General features: G+C 40.0%; 1 protein-coding gene across 1 annotated transcript; it reads right to left on the bottom strand.

The window, feature by feature from the left end:
- Positions 1-233: 233 nt before the first annotated feature.
- LOC139153734 (vomeronasal type-2 receptor 26-like) lies at positions 234-13,607 on the bottom strand. Its single transcript, XM_070728053.1, has 6 exons — positions 13,480-13,607; positions 11,816-11,987; positions 9,679-10,536; positions 5,299-5,526; positions 2,799-2,925; positions 234-1,129 (listed from the first exon to the last, which is right to left on the bottom strand). Exons 2-6 carry the CDS (start codon positions 11,951-11,953, stop codon positions 234-236), a joined length of 2,247 nt encoding a protein of 748 aa, XP_070584154.1. The 5' UTR covers positions 11,954-11,987; positions 13,480-13,607.
- Positions 13,608-15,743: the final 2,136 nt, after the last annotated feature.

The raw sequence follows: 15,743 nt of genomic DNA on the forward strand, positions 1-15,743 counted from the left end.
TTTTCCCCAAAACTGTCATAACTTTGAATGGTCACTAAACAAATGGTTCTAAGTCAAGGACTATCTAATATCTAATAATACACACTGTAGATCTGCTCACACTGTAATAAAAGTACTTTGATTTATCTTAATGTGGTAAAATGTGCTATGATGACAAATCGATGGACTTCGAGTTCATCTCATTCCAACAGAATTTTCATTAGTTACTGATAATGATTTTCAGGATTTAAAAATTATCTCTTCATGAGCAAAGACTTGCTGTTTAGATCAGGTCTGAACAAGATGATAAAACACTTGGGGGCAAAGATACAGCCTAGTAAGCCAGCACTGGAAGATAAAATGGAGAATATTTCCACAGCAACCATATATTTTCCTTTGGTACTCAGATAGCTTGGAACGAAGGACAACCAAACACTGCAGAAGACAAACATGCTGAAGGTGATAAATTTAGCTTCATTGAAACTGTCAGGTAATTTCCTAGCTAGAAAAGCTACAGAGAAACTGACAATGGCCAAGAAGCCCATAAATCCCAAGACACAGTAAAACATGGTCACCGATCCTTCATTGCATTCAAATACAATTTCCTGAGACACTGAATGCTTATCATAATTTGGGTATGGTGGGAATGTCATCAACCATGAAGAACAAATGATGACTTGAACAAGAGTGCAGGAAAATACAATGGAGCTCACCATTTTCTTCCCCACCCATTTCCTCATTTTGGACCCAGGCTTGGTAGCCATGAATGCTAAGACAACCACAATGGTTTTGGCCAACAAACAGGAAACTGCCACTGAGAAGATAATGCCAAATGCTGGTTGTCGAAGAAGACATACAATTTTATTTGGTCGCCCAATAAATAGCAAGACACAAAGGAAAGATAATAGAAGAGAGATGAGGATAATGTAGGTGAGGTTCCTGTTGTTGGCTTTGACAATGGGAGTCTCCCTGTATTGTATGAAGATCCTGAGCACATAAGATGTGGTGGAAGCAAAAGAAAGAGCACAGATAGCCAAACCTATTCCCAGAGAGTCCTCATATGATAGGAATGTTATGACTTTTGGAATGCAGGAATTTTTGTTCTGATTTGGGTATTGATCTTCTGGACATGGAGAACAGTCAGCTGTATCTAAAAACAATAATCAAAAAATAATTTATAATCAGTTACACTAATCATTATATTTTTATTTATTTATTTATTATATTTGTCAAATAAATTTGTAAATACAAACTGAATAAACAAATTATCACAGATAACCCCGGTTAAGGACCTCGGAGTACTAATAACAGAAGACCTAAGTGCCAAAGCCCACTGCAACATCGCCAAGAAGGCTTCAAGAGTTGTTAATCTAATCCTATGTAGCTTCTGCTCTGGCAGTCTTACACTACTTACCAGAGCTTACAAAATTTTCTCCAGACCCATCCTCCTTTGGAACCCATACCGTATCTCGGACATTAACACCCTTGAAAATGTCCAAAGATACTTCGCCAGAAGAGCCCTTCACTCCTCCACTTGAAACAGAATACCCTGCGAATCTAGACTTACAATCCTGGGTCTACAAAGCTTAGAACTACAACGTCTTAAACATGATCTAAATATTGCCCACAAGATCATATGCTGCAATGTCCTGCCTGTCAATGACTACTTCAGCTTCAACCACAACAACACAAGAGCACACAACATATTCATGCTTAATATTAACCACTCCAAACCTGACTGTAAAAAATACGACTTTAGTAATCGGGTTGTCGAAGTGTGAAACTCATTACCAGACTCTGTAGTGTCATCCCCTAACCCCCAACATTTTACTCTTAGACTATCCACGGTTGACCTCTCCAGATACCTAAGAGGTCAGTAGGGGGCATACATAAGTGCACTAGCATGCCTTCTATCTCCTGTCCTATTGTCTCTCCTATATCTCATATATCTTCTCTTCTATCCCTATATCTTTTCTTATATTCTCTGATTAATAAATTTTATTCCTGTATTTTCTATTCTATTATTTCTTTGATATATTTTACTTCGAGTGTATCCTCTATAACCTTCATTGTGTATTATTGTATTTTGAACAAAATAAATAAATAAATAAATGGTTAATATGCAGTATTGTAAACTAACTCTGCTCACTGCCAATTCTTCTAGTCTTTTGATCAGTTTAAGGTTGGCTCAGCTGTCTACCCTTACAAGGTCGATAAAATGAGAACCCAGCTTGTTGGGGGCAATATGAGGATTTTGTAAACTACTTATAGAGTGCTGTAAAACTATTGTTATTGGTATCTATTTTATGTCCCATTCTCTCCTTGGAGATACTTGATAGTGAATTTCTGCATCTTCCCTGTGTTTATATCTGAAGAAGGGTTGAGATTCTAGAAGTTTGGACTGGTTCAGGTGACCAGGATACTCTGACAATGAACTGGGAGTGAACCGGTTCGTTCCAATGATCAGGTGGGCCTGCCCACCCACATGCATGCTTTACTTCTCAGCTGAGTTGCCTGGCAGAGCGGATTACCATGACTCAGCTGTGTTTCTCCCCAGCATTAGTGCAGAAGGTAAGTTTTCATTAAACTGTGCATATGCACTCAAGGCATGCCACCGCCAAACCAGTTGTTAAATCAGCATGATCCCACCACTGATCTGAAGTGTATATTTATCCATTTATGCACTTTTATATTATGAATAATTTCACAAGGAAAAAATGATTACATACAATACGTATCTAAATGACTGCTCAGAAGCTAATTCACTCTCATTACTTAGTTTTCTCCTAAAATAACCCTCTGCACATGTTATCTCTTACCCCTTTCAGCTGAAATTTTCCCTTCTGGACATGGAAGGCAATCATAACAACAAAATGGCTTCCCTTCCTTCTTAGTCTTCCTATAGCCTCGTTGGCAATGATCATTACACAAAGAAATAGGGTATGCCTATTCCCACAAAAATAAGAATAATATGTTAGCATTCAAATGGATAGAGAGATAAACAAATTTGAGGTTTACTTCATGCTGCAAAATCAACATTTTTAAAATGGACAAATGGCAAATACTGACAAGACTTTTTGGATTAATAAGCAAAGAGTTGGGAAATGGCTGTTAGTACCTACAACATTCTTTTAAAAAAATGTGTATGCTAAATATTTCACTTAAATCTAGCTGTCAATTTCTTTCAATGTATTTAACAATTGATGAAACATGTCATACAACTCCTCCACAAAAAAGTTATCACACAAACTTGTCAAAATTCCTTTGAAAGGTTTCTAGGATTGGGCATGGCAATATTCAAAATTCAATGTCTCATTGTAGTATAAAGATCCAACAGAGAGGGCATGCTGCAGATTCCATCTGTAGCCAAAGGAGTATGGAATGTTGACAACTTCCCACTAATTTATAGTCATAATAGGTATGACTAAAGTTGCATCTATTTATTTACGTGCATTTGCATGCTTTTGAATTGCTAAGTAGGCAGGAGCTGGGGCAGGAACAAACATTCGCCCAGGTTCGCCTGGTGTACCAGTTGCGGCCCTATTTGGACTGGGAGTCACTGCTCACAGTCACTCATGCCCTCATCACCTCGAGGTTCGACTACTGTAACGCTCTCGACATGGGGCTACCTTTGAAAAGTGTTCAGAAACTTCAGATCATGCAGAATGCAGCTGCGAGAGCAATCATGGGCTTTCCCAAATATGCCCATGTTACACCAACACTCCACAGTCTGCATTGGTTGCCGATCAGTTTCCGGTCACAATTCAAAGCATTGGTTATGACCTATAAAGCCCTTCATGGCACCAGACCAGATTATCTCAGGGACCGCCTTCTGCTGCACGAATCCCAGTGACCGGTTAGGTCCCACAGAGTGGGTCTTCTTCGGGTCCCGTCAACTAAACAATGCCGCTTGGCGGAACCTAGGGGAAGAGCCTTCTCTGTGGCAGCCCCGGCCCTCTGGAACCAACTCCCCCCAGAGATGAGAATTGTCCCCACCCTCGTTGCCTTTTGTAAGCTCCTTAAAACCCACCTCTGCCGCCAGGCATGGGGAATTGAGATGCTCTTTCCCCCTGGGCCTTTACAATTTCATGTGTGGTATGTCTGTCTGTATGTTTGGTTTTTTATATTAATGGGTTTTTTAATCATTTTTAGTATTTATTGGATTATTATTGTACATTGTTTTATTACTGTTGTTAGCCGCCCCGAGTCTTCGGAGAGGGGCGGCATACAAATCCAATAAATAAATAAAATAAATAAATAAATTCACTCATTACACAGAGCCTGGGTCTTGAACCCAGGCTGTCAGCTCTCTAGCTGACAAGCTCAGCATCTTTAACTACCGAGCCTCCTTTTTATATTGCAGTTTAAATTAATTGTGCTATACCACCCAGAGTACATTCTAATGAGATGGTCAGCTATTGTATATTTAAATAGATAAGTGTCCAAATTTAGACCACAATTTTTATAGCAATCCAAATTCATCCTAAACTGGCACTTTTCCTATTGATTTCAGTAAAGTTGATCTGCCAATAAAAAATCCTGCTGTCTTCTTTTAAGAGACAATTATTGAATCAGACCTCCAAAAGTGATATGAGGGGGATGATAACAATATTCAGAAATCTGTCTCTCAATCCATCCAAGCATGGATTTAGGCAATTCTGAAGAGGAATATTAATAAATCTTCTTTGCCAGAATATGGATAGTAAAACATTAAGTGTTGCAGGGATGAATGTTGTCTTCTATGGAGTGAAAAAAAATGTCATGGGAACCATCAGGGATAGAGAAAGAGCTATTGAGAAACAACTATTAGTTTAGTACAGAACTTTGCTCATGCTTTACCAAATTTCAGATCAAGAATTTGCTGCTATGTAAACCTCATGGTTATTATTGTCACACAATGCCTTTTCCTATCAGCTGTGGGTGGAGTGAGAGCTTCGGAGGTGAAAAATACTGCAGCCCAGATTGCTTTGGTGCACACGGCTCAGCTCAGTTCTCCTTTTTTTCCCTGCTGCTGCTGCTGCACACACCTTGCTTTTTTCCTCTTTTCTCCTTCCTAGCTGCAGGAAGTGGCCATGTGAGGCTGGAGGGGAGCCGGGCAGGAGAGATGGAAGGTCGTCAGAGGCCAGGAAGGAGGAAAGAGGAAAAAAGCGAGGAGCATAGACGCAGCAGCAGGGGGGAAAGGGAGCTGAGACTGGTAATCCCAGAAGTTACTGCTGCCAATCAGCTGGAGCTGGGCATACAGCTTCATTTCTGCCGGTGGAACTGCATTCCACCCCGTTCTGCCTGCTGGCTACCCCTGCAGATGACCCTGCCTCTTACCTGATTAAAGTTTTCTGGCCATGTGATGAACTCCAGATGGATATTGAAGATTTTGTCTGGAGGAGAAAATGGATCTATTCTTCCCACTTTTACCTTAGAAAATGACCTGTTTGGAAAAGTGATCCAATTTATAATATCAAGTCCTCCAATAAGTTCTCCATATTTATCAAAATAGATCTTTTCACCAACGTTATTGTTGAAAGAGACACTTCTCAGAAAAGGGCGAAGCTAGATTGGAAAGAAACAGAAATATCATGAAGGGAAGGTAATTTTTTTTAATTTCTGCTAAATCTCAAGTTGCTATGTAGGTTATTCCATCCTATTGCTATTGCTTAAACAGTAACAGTGGTTCTTCAGACATGACAGGAGGAGAAATTCATTTTTTCATAGATGGAAATTGAATCTTCTCCTTGCTCTTTCAAGGAGGCTTTACCTTCATGGACAATTTTAAGTCCTTGTTCATGACATCTGTGAATAGAATAGAATAGAACAGAACAGAAAATAGACTGGACTGGATTGGACTAGACCTGGAAGGGACCTGGGGAGTCTTCTAGTCCAGCCCCTTGCTCAAGCAGGACAATCTATGCTATTTCAGACAAATGGCTGTCGAATCTCTTCCAATGATGGAGCGCTCATGATTTCTGAAGGCAAGCTGTTCCACTGATTAATTGTCCTCACTGTTAGGAAATTTCTCCTCAATTCCAGATTGCTTTTTTCTTTGATTAGTTTCGAACCATTGCTTCTTGTTCTGCCCTCTGGTACTTTGGAGAATAATTATACCCCCCCCACTTCTTTGTGGCAGCACCACAAATACTGGAATACTGCTATCATGTCACTCATAACTCTTCTTTTCTTTAAACTAACCAAACCCAAATCATCTTCATATGTTTTAACGTTTTTCAAAGTTTCAACATTTATTATTTTTTGGGGTAGTATGGTGAGCAAAATTGGTTGCAGTATTCCAGGTGTGGTCTTACATGGGTTTTATAAAGTGGTACTAATACTTCATGTGATCTTGACTCTATGCCTCTGTTTATACAATGCAGGATTGAATTAGCTTTTTTGGTGGCGACTGGCTCATATTCAAGTGATAATCCACTAGAACTCCAAGATTCCCTTCATAATTTCTCTTTCTCAGCCATGTCTTGCCTAATTTGTACCTATACCTTTAATATCTCCTATCTTAATGTAAAACTTTGCTTTTCTCCACATTAAAATTAATTTTGGTGGATAGAGTTCATTATTCAACTTTCTCAAGATCCTGACCTTGTCTTCAGAGATTTTGACAATTCCTGCCAGTTTGACTATTCCTGCCCACCCCATGCCTCACCTATTTTTTTTCCTCAAATTTTAAATGTATGCTTGTAAAGAATGTGTTGTGAATCATTGACTGTAGGAATCCTGGGAAACCATCTGTAGCAACTTTTTACTGGCTGTGGTATTCAATCTAATAGAATGAGAATAATGCATTAAATTGTTCATGCTGCTTATAAGGACACTCATTGGATTTTGTTTCCCAAATAATGGCGCATGGCATATCTTTTTCATCTTGGATTACTTTTCAGTTCTTCCTCAGGTACTATGTGTCCATTCTCAAGATGCATGATTTGTTTAACCATGTTGTTTTATGCAAGTGTGGAGAATTATAAAACATTTATTATAAAATCATAATTATATAATATAATTATAACATAATTACACACACACACACACACACACACACATACACATCAGTGGTGGGTTCCAGTTTGGACCAGATCACCCAAATCATTAACAACATCTAGGTCCCCAGCAGTCTGGATTCAGGCCCGGCTACAGTACGGAAACTGCTTTGGTCACGTTGATGGATGATCTCTGGCAGGCCCGGGACAGGGGCTTGTCCTCTGTCCTGGTGCTTCTTGAACTCTCAGCAGCTTTCGATACCATCGACCATGGTATTCTTCTGCGCCAGCTGGAGGGGTTGGGAGTGGGAGGCACTGTTCTCCAGTGGTTCTCCTCCTACCTATCCGGTCGGTCACAGTCTGTGTTAGTGGGGGGTCAGAGGTCGACCTCGAGGTTACTCCCTTGTGGGGTGCCTTAGGGGTCAGTCCTCTCTCCCCTGCTGTTCAATATCTACATGAAACCGCTGGGTGAGATCATTCAGGGGCATGGGGTGAGGTATCATCAGTATGCGGATGATACCCAGTTATACATATCCACCCCATGTCCAGTCAACGAAGCAGTCGAAGTGATGTGCCGGTGCCTGTAGGCTGTTGGGGTCTGGATGGGTGTCAACAGACTCAAACTCAACCCGGATAAGACGGAGTGGCTGTGGGTCTTGCCTCCCAAGGACAATTCCATCTGTCCATCCATAACCCTGGGGTGCAATTATTGACCCCCTCAGAGAGGGTCCGCAACTTGGCCATCCTCCTCGATCCACAGCTCACATTAGAGAAGCATCTTTCAGCTGTGGCGAGGGGGGCGTTTGCTCAGGTTCACCTGGTTCACCAGTTGTGGCCCTATCTGGACCGGGACTCACTGCTCACACTGCCCTCATCACCTCGAGGTTCGACTTCTGTAATGCTCTCTACATGGGGCTACTTTAAAAAGTGTTCGGAAACTTCAGATTATGCAGAATGCAGCTGTGAGAGCAATCATGGGCTTTCCAAGATATGCCCATGTTACACCAACACTTCACAGACTGCATTGGTTGCCGATCAGTTTCTGGTCACAATTCAAAGTGTTGGTTATGACCTATAAAGCCCTTCATGGCACCGGACCAGAATATCTCCGGGACCGCCTTCTGCCACACGAATCCCAGCGGCAGGTTAGGTCCCACAGAGTTGGACTTGTCCGGGTCCCGTTGACTAAGCAATGTCGTTTGGCAGGACCCAGGAGAAGAGCCTTCTCTGTGGCGGCCCCGACCCTCTGGAACCAGCTCCCCCCAGATATCAGAGTTGCCCCCAACCTCCTTGCCTTTTGCAAGCTCCTTAAAACCCACCTCTGTCGTCAGGCATGGGGGAATTGAAATTTCCCTTCCCCCTAGGCTTATAGAATTTATACATGGTATGCTTGTATGTATGAGTGGTTATTTAAATTGGTTTTTTAAATATTATTTTTAATATTAGATTTGTTACATTGTCTTTTTATATTGTTGTTAGCCGCTCCGAGTCTTCAGAGAGGGGCGGCATACAAATCTAATAAATACAATACAATATACAACTCACTGGTCATGTTACTATGGCATCATGGATCTGGTTCATTCATGCCAGTCCATGGGCGCCCATCTTTAAAAAAAATTTTTTTTTACTGTTTTGAAGGTTTTTCCTATTCTGCTGCTTGTAAAAGGGCCCTTTCCGCCTGCCCCCACAATTTAAACTGACCTATATTCCTTTGCCTGAGCACAGCTGATAAAATCCTCAATTATGTTTTGGGCTGATTCTGGCTACTGAGCATGTGCAGAAGCCAAATTGCACAAAGAAACATGCATGCTTGTGAATGGAGCATTTACACATGCGCATAGTATAGTATAGTATAGTATCGTATCGTATCGTATCGTATCGAATCGAATCGTATCGTATCGTATCGTATCGTATAGTATAGTATAGTATAGTATAGTATAGTATAGTATAGTATAGTATAGTATAGTGTAATGTAATATTATTATATTAGTTCAGGGCAGAGTAGGCAGAGTAGGCCGAGCCCAGGCCCATCGCCCCCAGCTCCAGGGGGCAGCTCCCAGCATGGCGGCAGGGGAGGAGGCAGAACTCAGGGCCAAGCCCCGGCTCCAGAGGACAGCCCCCAGCACGGTGGTGGGGAGGAGGCCAATGCCTCCTCTGATGCCGCACGGGTGGGTATCAGAGCTGGGGCAGCCTCAGTCCTGGCTGCCGACACCAAACCGTGGAGGAGAGGAGAAGGTCCTCTGCATGGGAATTCAAAATTCCCATGCTGAGAGGGAAAAACCAGCACACTATAGCATGCTACGTGCCTTAGAGGGAACACTGCTGCCAAAGCCTCCTTAAGCACCACCGAAAGGCTCCTCTGGCATCCCAGAAAAGCCCAAGATGGCCAGGATTAAGGGGGGAATGGCAGGAAACTGGCTGGACCTTTGTTCCGCTCTCAAATTTCCTGGGAAATTTTTCCAGGCTCGGGTTCTTAAGTAGAAAATGATTCTTAAGAAGAGAGAGAAAAAATCCTGAACACCTGGTTCTTATCTAGAAAAGTTCTTAAGTAGAGGCATTCTTAGGTAGAGGTGCCACTTTAATAATTTCTTCTATCCTTTAAGCTTGTATTGTGAATATTGAGTGTCTTTTACAGATTGAATTTAAAGAAAAAGATCAAGTAGATTTTGTTATGGAGAATTTTTCAAGATTGTTTTGATGTTCTCTAATGTAGACTTACCTGCCATGATTGTAGATCCTGAAACTTCTGCCTCTCCATATTCACCCAATTTCTTTGTTTATATTTAGAAGAATACAATGATTGCAGAGCATGTGCCACAACATAGACAGCATTGTATACATTGTAGCTATGGCCACTCATGCTAAGTTCAAAAACAGAAGTAGGAAGTGTCTCCAATTTCTCTTCTCCGGTACAGAGGTTCTCAGGCCTTTTAATTCTTTTTTTAGACTTGGGAAATGAGCAATCAAACACTTGCTCCCAAAAGTCTTTGATAAAGCCATCATGTTGTTCAGTTGTTGGATTTCTGCTCCGAAGAAATTCCTGGAATCCAAACACTTCTTTTGAATGAGAGGAGAGGGATAAAGCACCATGGATGAAACATATATCCCAGTTTTTGTTAAGGGATACAGATGCAAAATCCATTTGTGCTGGCATAGCCCAGATTTTTTCTCTCAGTCCTAAATCTTCTACTACTGAAAAACGGAGAAGTGTTCTTAAAATTAACATGGTCCGAAGGTCACCAAAAATAATTATCACATTGGTTGTGCTTTTCATGAGAACTTTATATATTTCAAGTCCTTTATCCATCACTTCCATAAAATCACTGTAAAAAGCTACGTTTGGGAACCATTTCATAAAAGCAAAGCAGATTCCATGCTGAGAGAACTTGGGGACTACATCCTGTACAAACTTCTCTCCTGCTTCATCTTTCACGGAAAGAAGACCAATCCAGGTCCACCTGAAATATAACAGCAACAGAAGGATTCCTTGATGTTGTAAGGCTTCATTGGGAAACATCTGTTGCAAAAATACATCTTGGGTTTCTTTATTCATTACTGGAGCAGAGCCATATGTAAGCTAGAAAATTTTGTAAAAGAAGCCAAACCAAACCAAAAAGTTGTATTAATGTCTCTTTTTCTTGATCTGAATAAAAGTATATTTTTTGAATTTTAAACATCAAGAAAACTCATACCCAGGTTTCAGTTCAAAGCTTAGGTGAATGTCGTACAGTACATAATGTGGTACAGTACATTGGGCAAGAGGCATCAAAATCCCATCTGAGCCAAATAAGGGTGAGCCAGACACCAATCAACTGGACAATTGGTACCTAGGTGTCTCACATACATTCTAAGTCATGAGTGGTATTCACTTAACTTCTGTGCATGTGCACAGCCTCAAAAACATGAATAAATGGGATGTGATTACATCCTGGTGAGTGGGCAGGGCCACCTACAGTCAACACTAAGAGTTCGACCAAACCGGATAGAACTGGACGAATACCACCTCTGTTCTAAGTTAGATAAACATTCTTGATATTTTCCACTAGCATTATCATTTCCATTCTCTTCAATATACTCAGACTCTGTTCTGTTAAGAAACTTTCATATTTGGTGACTAATACCTACACCTTGAAGAACAACTAACTAATAGCAATATAGGCTTACAGAGGATTCCCAAATAAGGTCATTATATAAACATGTGAAGTATAGAATAAGGGAGCTAACCATCCTTTTATGGTCTCCAACAATCCTCTGCAAAGAGTAATGGTTTGGAGATTCCTTTTGCAAAATGTGTAGAGGGAGATTAAGGTTGAAAAAAGTCCATTTTTGCATTGGAAATGACTAAGGTCATTTCACTCCAACGAACCCCTTAACCATCATTCCAAAATTGGGTGGGGGTCTGGGGGAGGTTGTCTCTCACACCTAGTCAGACACAGTTATTGAGTTAGAATGTGTATTTTACCATGATTTATATTAATAAAAATAACAAGTAGTATCAATTTCTCTAAATGAATGACAACCTTTAATTTTTAAAAAGAAAACTGAAGATATTTCAAGATGATTTTCATATTTAAAAAGTAATATTTTGGGATGTATACTTCTTCTTTCAAACAGATACTTTGCAAATACCGTGCCTTGAGCTTTAAGCATATAGAAAAAGAGGTAGCTGTTTTAATGATTCATAAAGATAAATATTTGTCCATTTAATTACACTTCGTGAATAATTTCTTTTAATGAAGAACCCCAAAGCCTAACCTCATACTGAAATACTTCCCTTGTCCCAAACACATTGCTTCTAAATAATTGCAACTAATTATAATGGGAACTGAAAGAAATTAATATAATCCTGGGAATACCTGTGGAATTTTGTAGAGAGACAGAAGGTTCAACATGTGAAGACAGATGTCAGGTCCTCCAATTACTGCAATGGGAATGTTCCCCAAGCCACACTTATAATTTGGGATAAATGTGCTATGCATGGAAAGAAGTCTCATTGAAGCAAGGAAGGTCCAGCTTGGACTAAAATTGCTATTATAGATGTTGAACCCAGGGGTGACATTGGCCAAGATCTGGAGATTTTCACTGATCTGGTTTACAGCAAAAGCCAGGGCCAGGACATATTGGTAACTCTGAAACACAACCCTGTCATGAAAATTAAATCCTTAGTTAAAGACTGCAACACATATTATGTTTCAGTTCTATATCACATCATTTCATAAAGGATGATATATATAATTCAGTTTATCACTGAAAAACAAAATTAAACAAAATTAATATTACAAATCTGCATTCCTGAACAACAAATTCTTTAGGAATTGGGTTTATGCTCCCCAAATACAAGAAGTGATTTTCAATCAATAGAGATTCTTGAGGTACAGTGGTACCTCTACTTATGAACTTAATTCATTCTGTGGCCAGATTCTTAAGTAGAAAGGTTTGTAAGAGGAAGCAATTTTTCCCATAGGAATCAATGTAAAAGCAAATAATGTGTGTGATTGGGGAAACCACAGAGAGGGTGGAGGCCCTGTTTCCTCCCAAAAGATTCCTAGAGAGGCCCCACAGAGGCTTCTCCCCATCTTTTCTGGTTACAGTTTCAGAGACTCAGGTTTGTAAATGGAAAATAGTTCTTGAGAAGAGGCAAAAAAATCTTGAACACCTGGTTATTATCTAGAAAAGTTCATAAGTAGAGGCATTATTAGGTAGAGGTACCACTGTACTTTGAACTCTGTGTAAAATTTGACTTCTGGCTATGGATCTTTAGATATTATTATTATTATTATTATTATTATTATTATTATTATTATTATTATTATTATTATTTGGATTTGTATGCCGCCCCTCTCTGCAGACTCGGGGCGGCTAACAACAGTGATAACAAACAACATATAACAATACAATTTAATAAAACAACTAAAACCCCTTATTATAAAAACCAAACATACACACAAACATACCATACATAACTTGTAATGGCCTAGGAGAAGGAATATCCTAACTCCCCCATGCCTGGCGACAAAGGTGGGTCTTGAGTAATTTGCAAAAGACAAGGAGGGTGGGGGCCGTTCTAATCTCTGGGGGGAGTTGATTCCAGAAGGCCGGGGTCACCACAGAGAAGGCTCTTCCCCTGGGGCCTGCCAAACGACATTGTTTGGTTGATGGGACCCGGAGAAGGCCAACTCTGGGATTCAATGACAACCAAGTCCAATTAAATATTAAGCCATATAAAGCTATTCCAGGAAGTTTTGCTTAAGAACAACACCTATGAATTGTTAGAAATAGATCTTGCTCTTTTTCATTCATGGATTTTTAGCATATCTCTTAGAATATTTACTTTTGGAACAAAGTCATACTGGAACAATTATAGAAATTGAATAACAAAATAAAGAATGAATACAAAGATAAATTATCCTTTTTACAAAGATGAAAATAAAGTATATTATAGTGTATTATAGCAGTACAAAGTAACTTGCTCTTTGTGCCATGTGAATTAATGATGGTGTAGAAATCTTATGTCACTTACATCACTTCATCCTGAAGTTCGCTGGAAGGGTGACGATCAAAAAGAATTGGACTAGAAAAAGTATAGACTTGAGAAATAATGCTAGCAATAGTCAAATCTCCAGACTGTGAGTACTTGTGAAGAATAGGAAGAGGATCATTAACATTGCAATTAATACCAGGAACGGTGTGTGCTGTTTGAGGCATTGTTACTAATAACAACAGCAAGAAAACAACTATAGTTGATAGCTCAATAATCAATCAAGTTGCTTGTCTATTTGCTTCTTCTCATTTATCAGAAAAATGAATTGCAGTTTTAGAAGACATTGCCTAAAAATCGTATAAATCTTCTGTGAAATCAGAAAATCCAATTGCATTGATAAATAATTATGGAATGAATCTTTTATTCAGAGGTATTGTTACTTTACCACAGAAAACAACTACAGTTGATACCCCAACAATCAATAAAATTCTTTGTCTGTTTACTTCTTCTCATTCATCAGGATATTGAACGACAATTTTACAAAATTGCCTAAAAAGCCTATAAATTTCCTGTGAAATGCAGAATATCCAGCTATGTAGATAAATAATTAAGGAATGAATCATTCATTCAGAGTGTGAGCATGGATGGATACAGTATCCTCCTAATGTCATTCAAACTCCATCAAGAAAGGTTTTCATTGTCGATTTATCAGTGATTAACTGACAAATAATTTGGATTGCCATTAGAATGGTAAACAAAGTTTACAACATGGGTTTGTGGTCCTAAGGGATTTGGAACAGGTGCATAGATAATCATAGTTAATTTTATAATTATAGAAGAGATAACTATATGTCCAACCTTTTCAATTTTTCAAGTAATAAAATATTCAGTACAATTGTCACAAAAGCTTCTCACATCAAGAAGCAAGGATGCACATTGATCTAATATTTTTAAAATATTTTTAAAAAGTTAAATGTGACTATCAGGAGAACCATTTGAGACACTTTGAGAAAGTTGACAACTTGTGAACTAAACAGCATGAGATGGGAAAATTAGAATATATATATGCCCAAATATTCAGTTTCTAAAAGAGTATGTGGAAAATATGAGATACTGATGACATTTCAATTCTCTGAGAAATAGTTGACAGATTTTTTTGTATATTTTGCTGACTACATATTTTGGTTTGCTCCTAAAATACAGAGAGAGAGGGGGAGAGAAAGAGAGAGAGAGAGAGGGAGAGATGTTTTGGAAAACATAGAACAGAGAGGGGTCTAGGACTTTTAACCTCCTCCACTTGGCTGAGCCTGTTCCGTCCCCAGCCTTCTGCCCCCCAGCCATTGGTTGCTGCCTTTTCTCCCTGGCCCTTTTGCCAAATGGGTCTCAAAAGCATTTTCGTCCTGGCCTTTTGGACGCAGGGGACACTTGGCCGCCAGCCAATCACAGGATTTGTTACTTTTCATTCCCTTTCCTGTCTGGAAGCAATTTTTTTAGGAGAAGGAGCGGGGGGGTTATATTTTAATTTGTGCATGCATGTATTTATTATTTTCTTATCAAGAGACATTATTTTAAAAGCTCTTTTTTCTAAGCTTTGAAGTTTTAACAGTCTTAAATTAGCATTATTGCATTTTTTTTCTCCTTGCAGCAACTGGCAGGTTATGTGGCAAGGAGGAGAAAAGGGAGGGCGAAGAGGGCAATCCCCTGAGCTGGGTGTGGTGTCTGTCTGTCAAAAATCTGTCTGTCTGGCATCCCAACTCTGGTTGTTCCATTGATTTTTGGGGTGGTTGATGGGCAAGTTATGGGAGGGATGGTATGGGACCCTTGGGAGGATCCTTGGGATCATTGCCTTTTTCGGTGTATGATCGCTCACCTAATCAATATTTAGGCTCTCTTATGGGGGAAATTTTTCAAAGGGATGGCCACCTCACAATAAGTATACGGGTATCTTACCATTCAGATGCCACACAGGTGTTTCAGCTGGGCTGAAATCGGAGGAGAAACAGCGGGGTGGGGGAACTCAAGAGGAGGAGGAGAAGAAGGAGGGGAGGGAAAGAGAGGGAGCGAGAGGGGTTGGATGTGGGTGGGAGTGAAGGTTGAAAGGAACCAAACAAAAACCACACACGCATGCTCCCCACTCACACACATGGATCCTCCACACACTTGTGCACCTGCGCATTCACTCTCTCTCACACACACACACATGCACCCCCTCTTCCTCCCTTCCTTCCCCCCAAATCGGTGTCTTCTCTCTGTGCTTGGCTTCACTCTCCTCTTTTGCTGTCGGCTGCAAAAGAGGGAGAAGG

This window comes from Erythrolamprus reginae, chromosome Z (assembly GCF_031021105.1).
Source record: "Erythrolamprus reginae isolate rEryReg1 chromosome Z, rEryReg1.hap1, whole genome shotgun sequence".
NCBI lineage: Eukaryota > Metazoa > Chordata > Lepidosauria > Squamata > Dipsadidae > Erythrolamprus > Erythrolamprus reginae.

Excerpts from the sequence above, each read along its gene's own strand:
- LOC139153734 (XM_070728053.1), bottom strand. The coding sequence starts at position 11,953 with ATGAGACTTCTTTCCATGCATAGCACATTTATCCCAAATTATAAGTGT. Across the intron at positions 5,527-9,678 it reads AGGATCTACAATCATGGCAG|CTTCGCCCTTTTCTGAGAAG; the intron begins GTAAGTCTACAT and ends TTTCCAATCTAG. Across the intron at positions 2,926-5,298 it reads GGCCAGAAAACTTTAATCAG|GCATACCCTATTTCTTTGTG; the intron begins GTAAGAGGCAGG and ends TTGTGGGAATAG.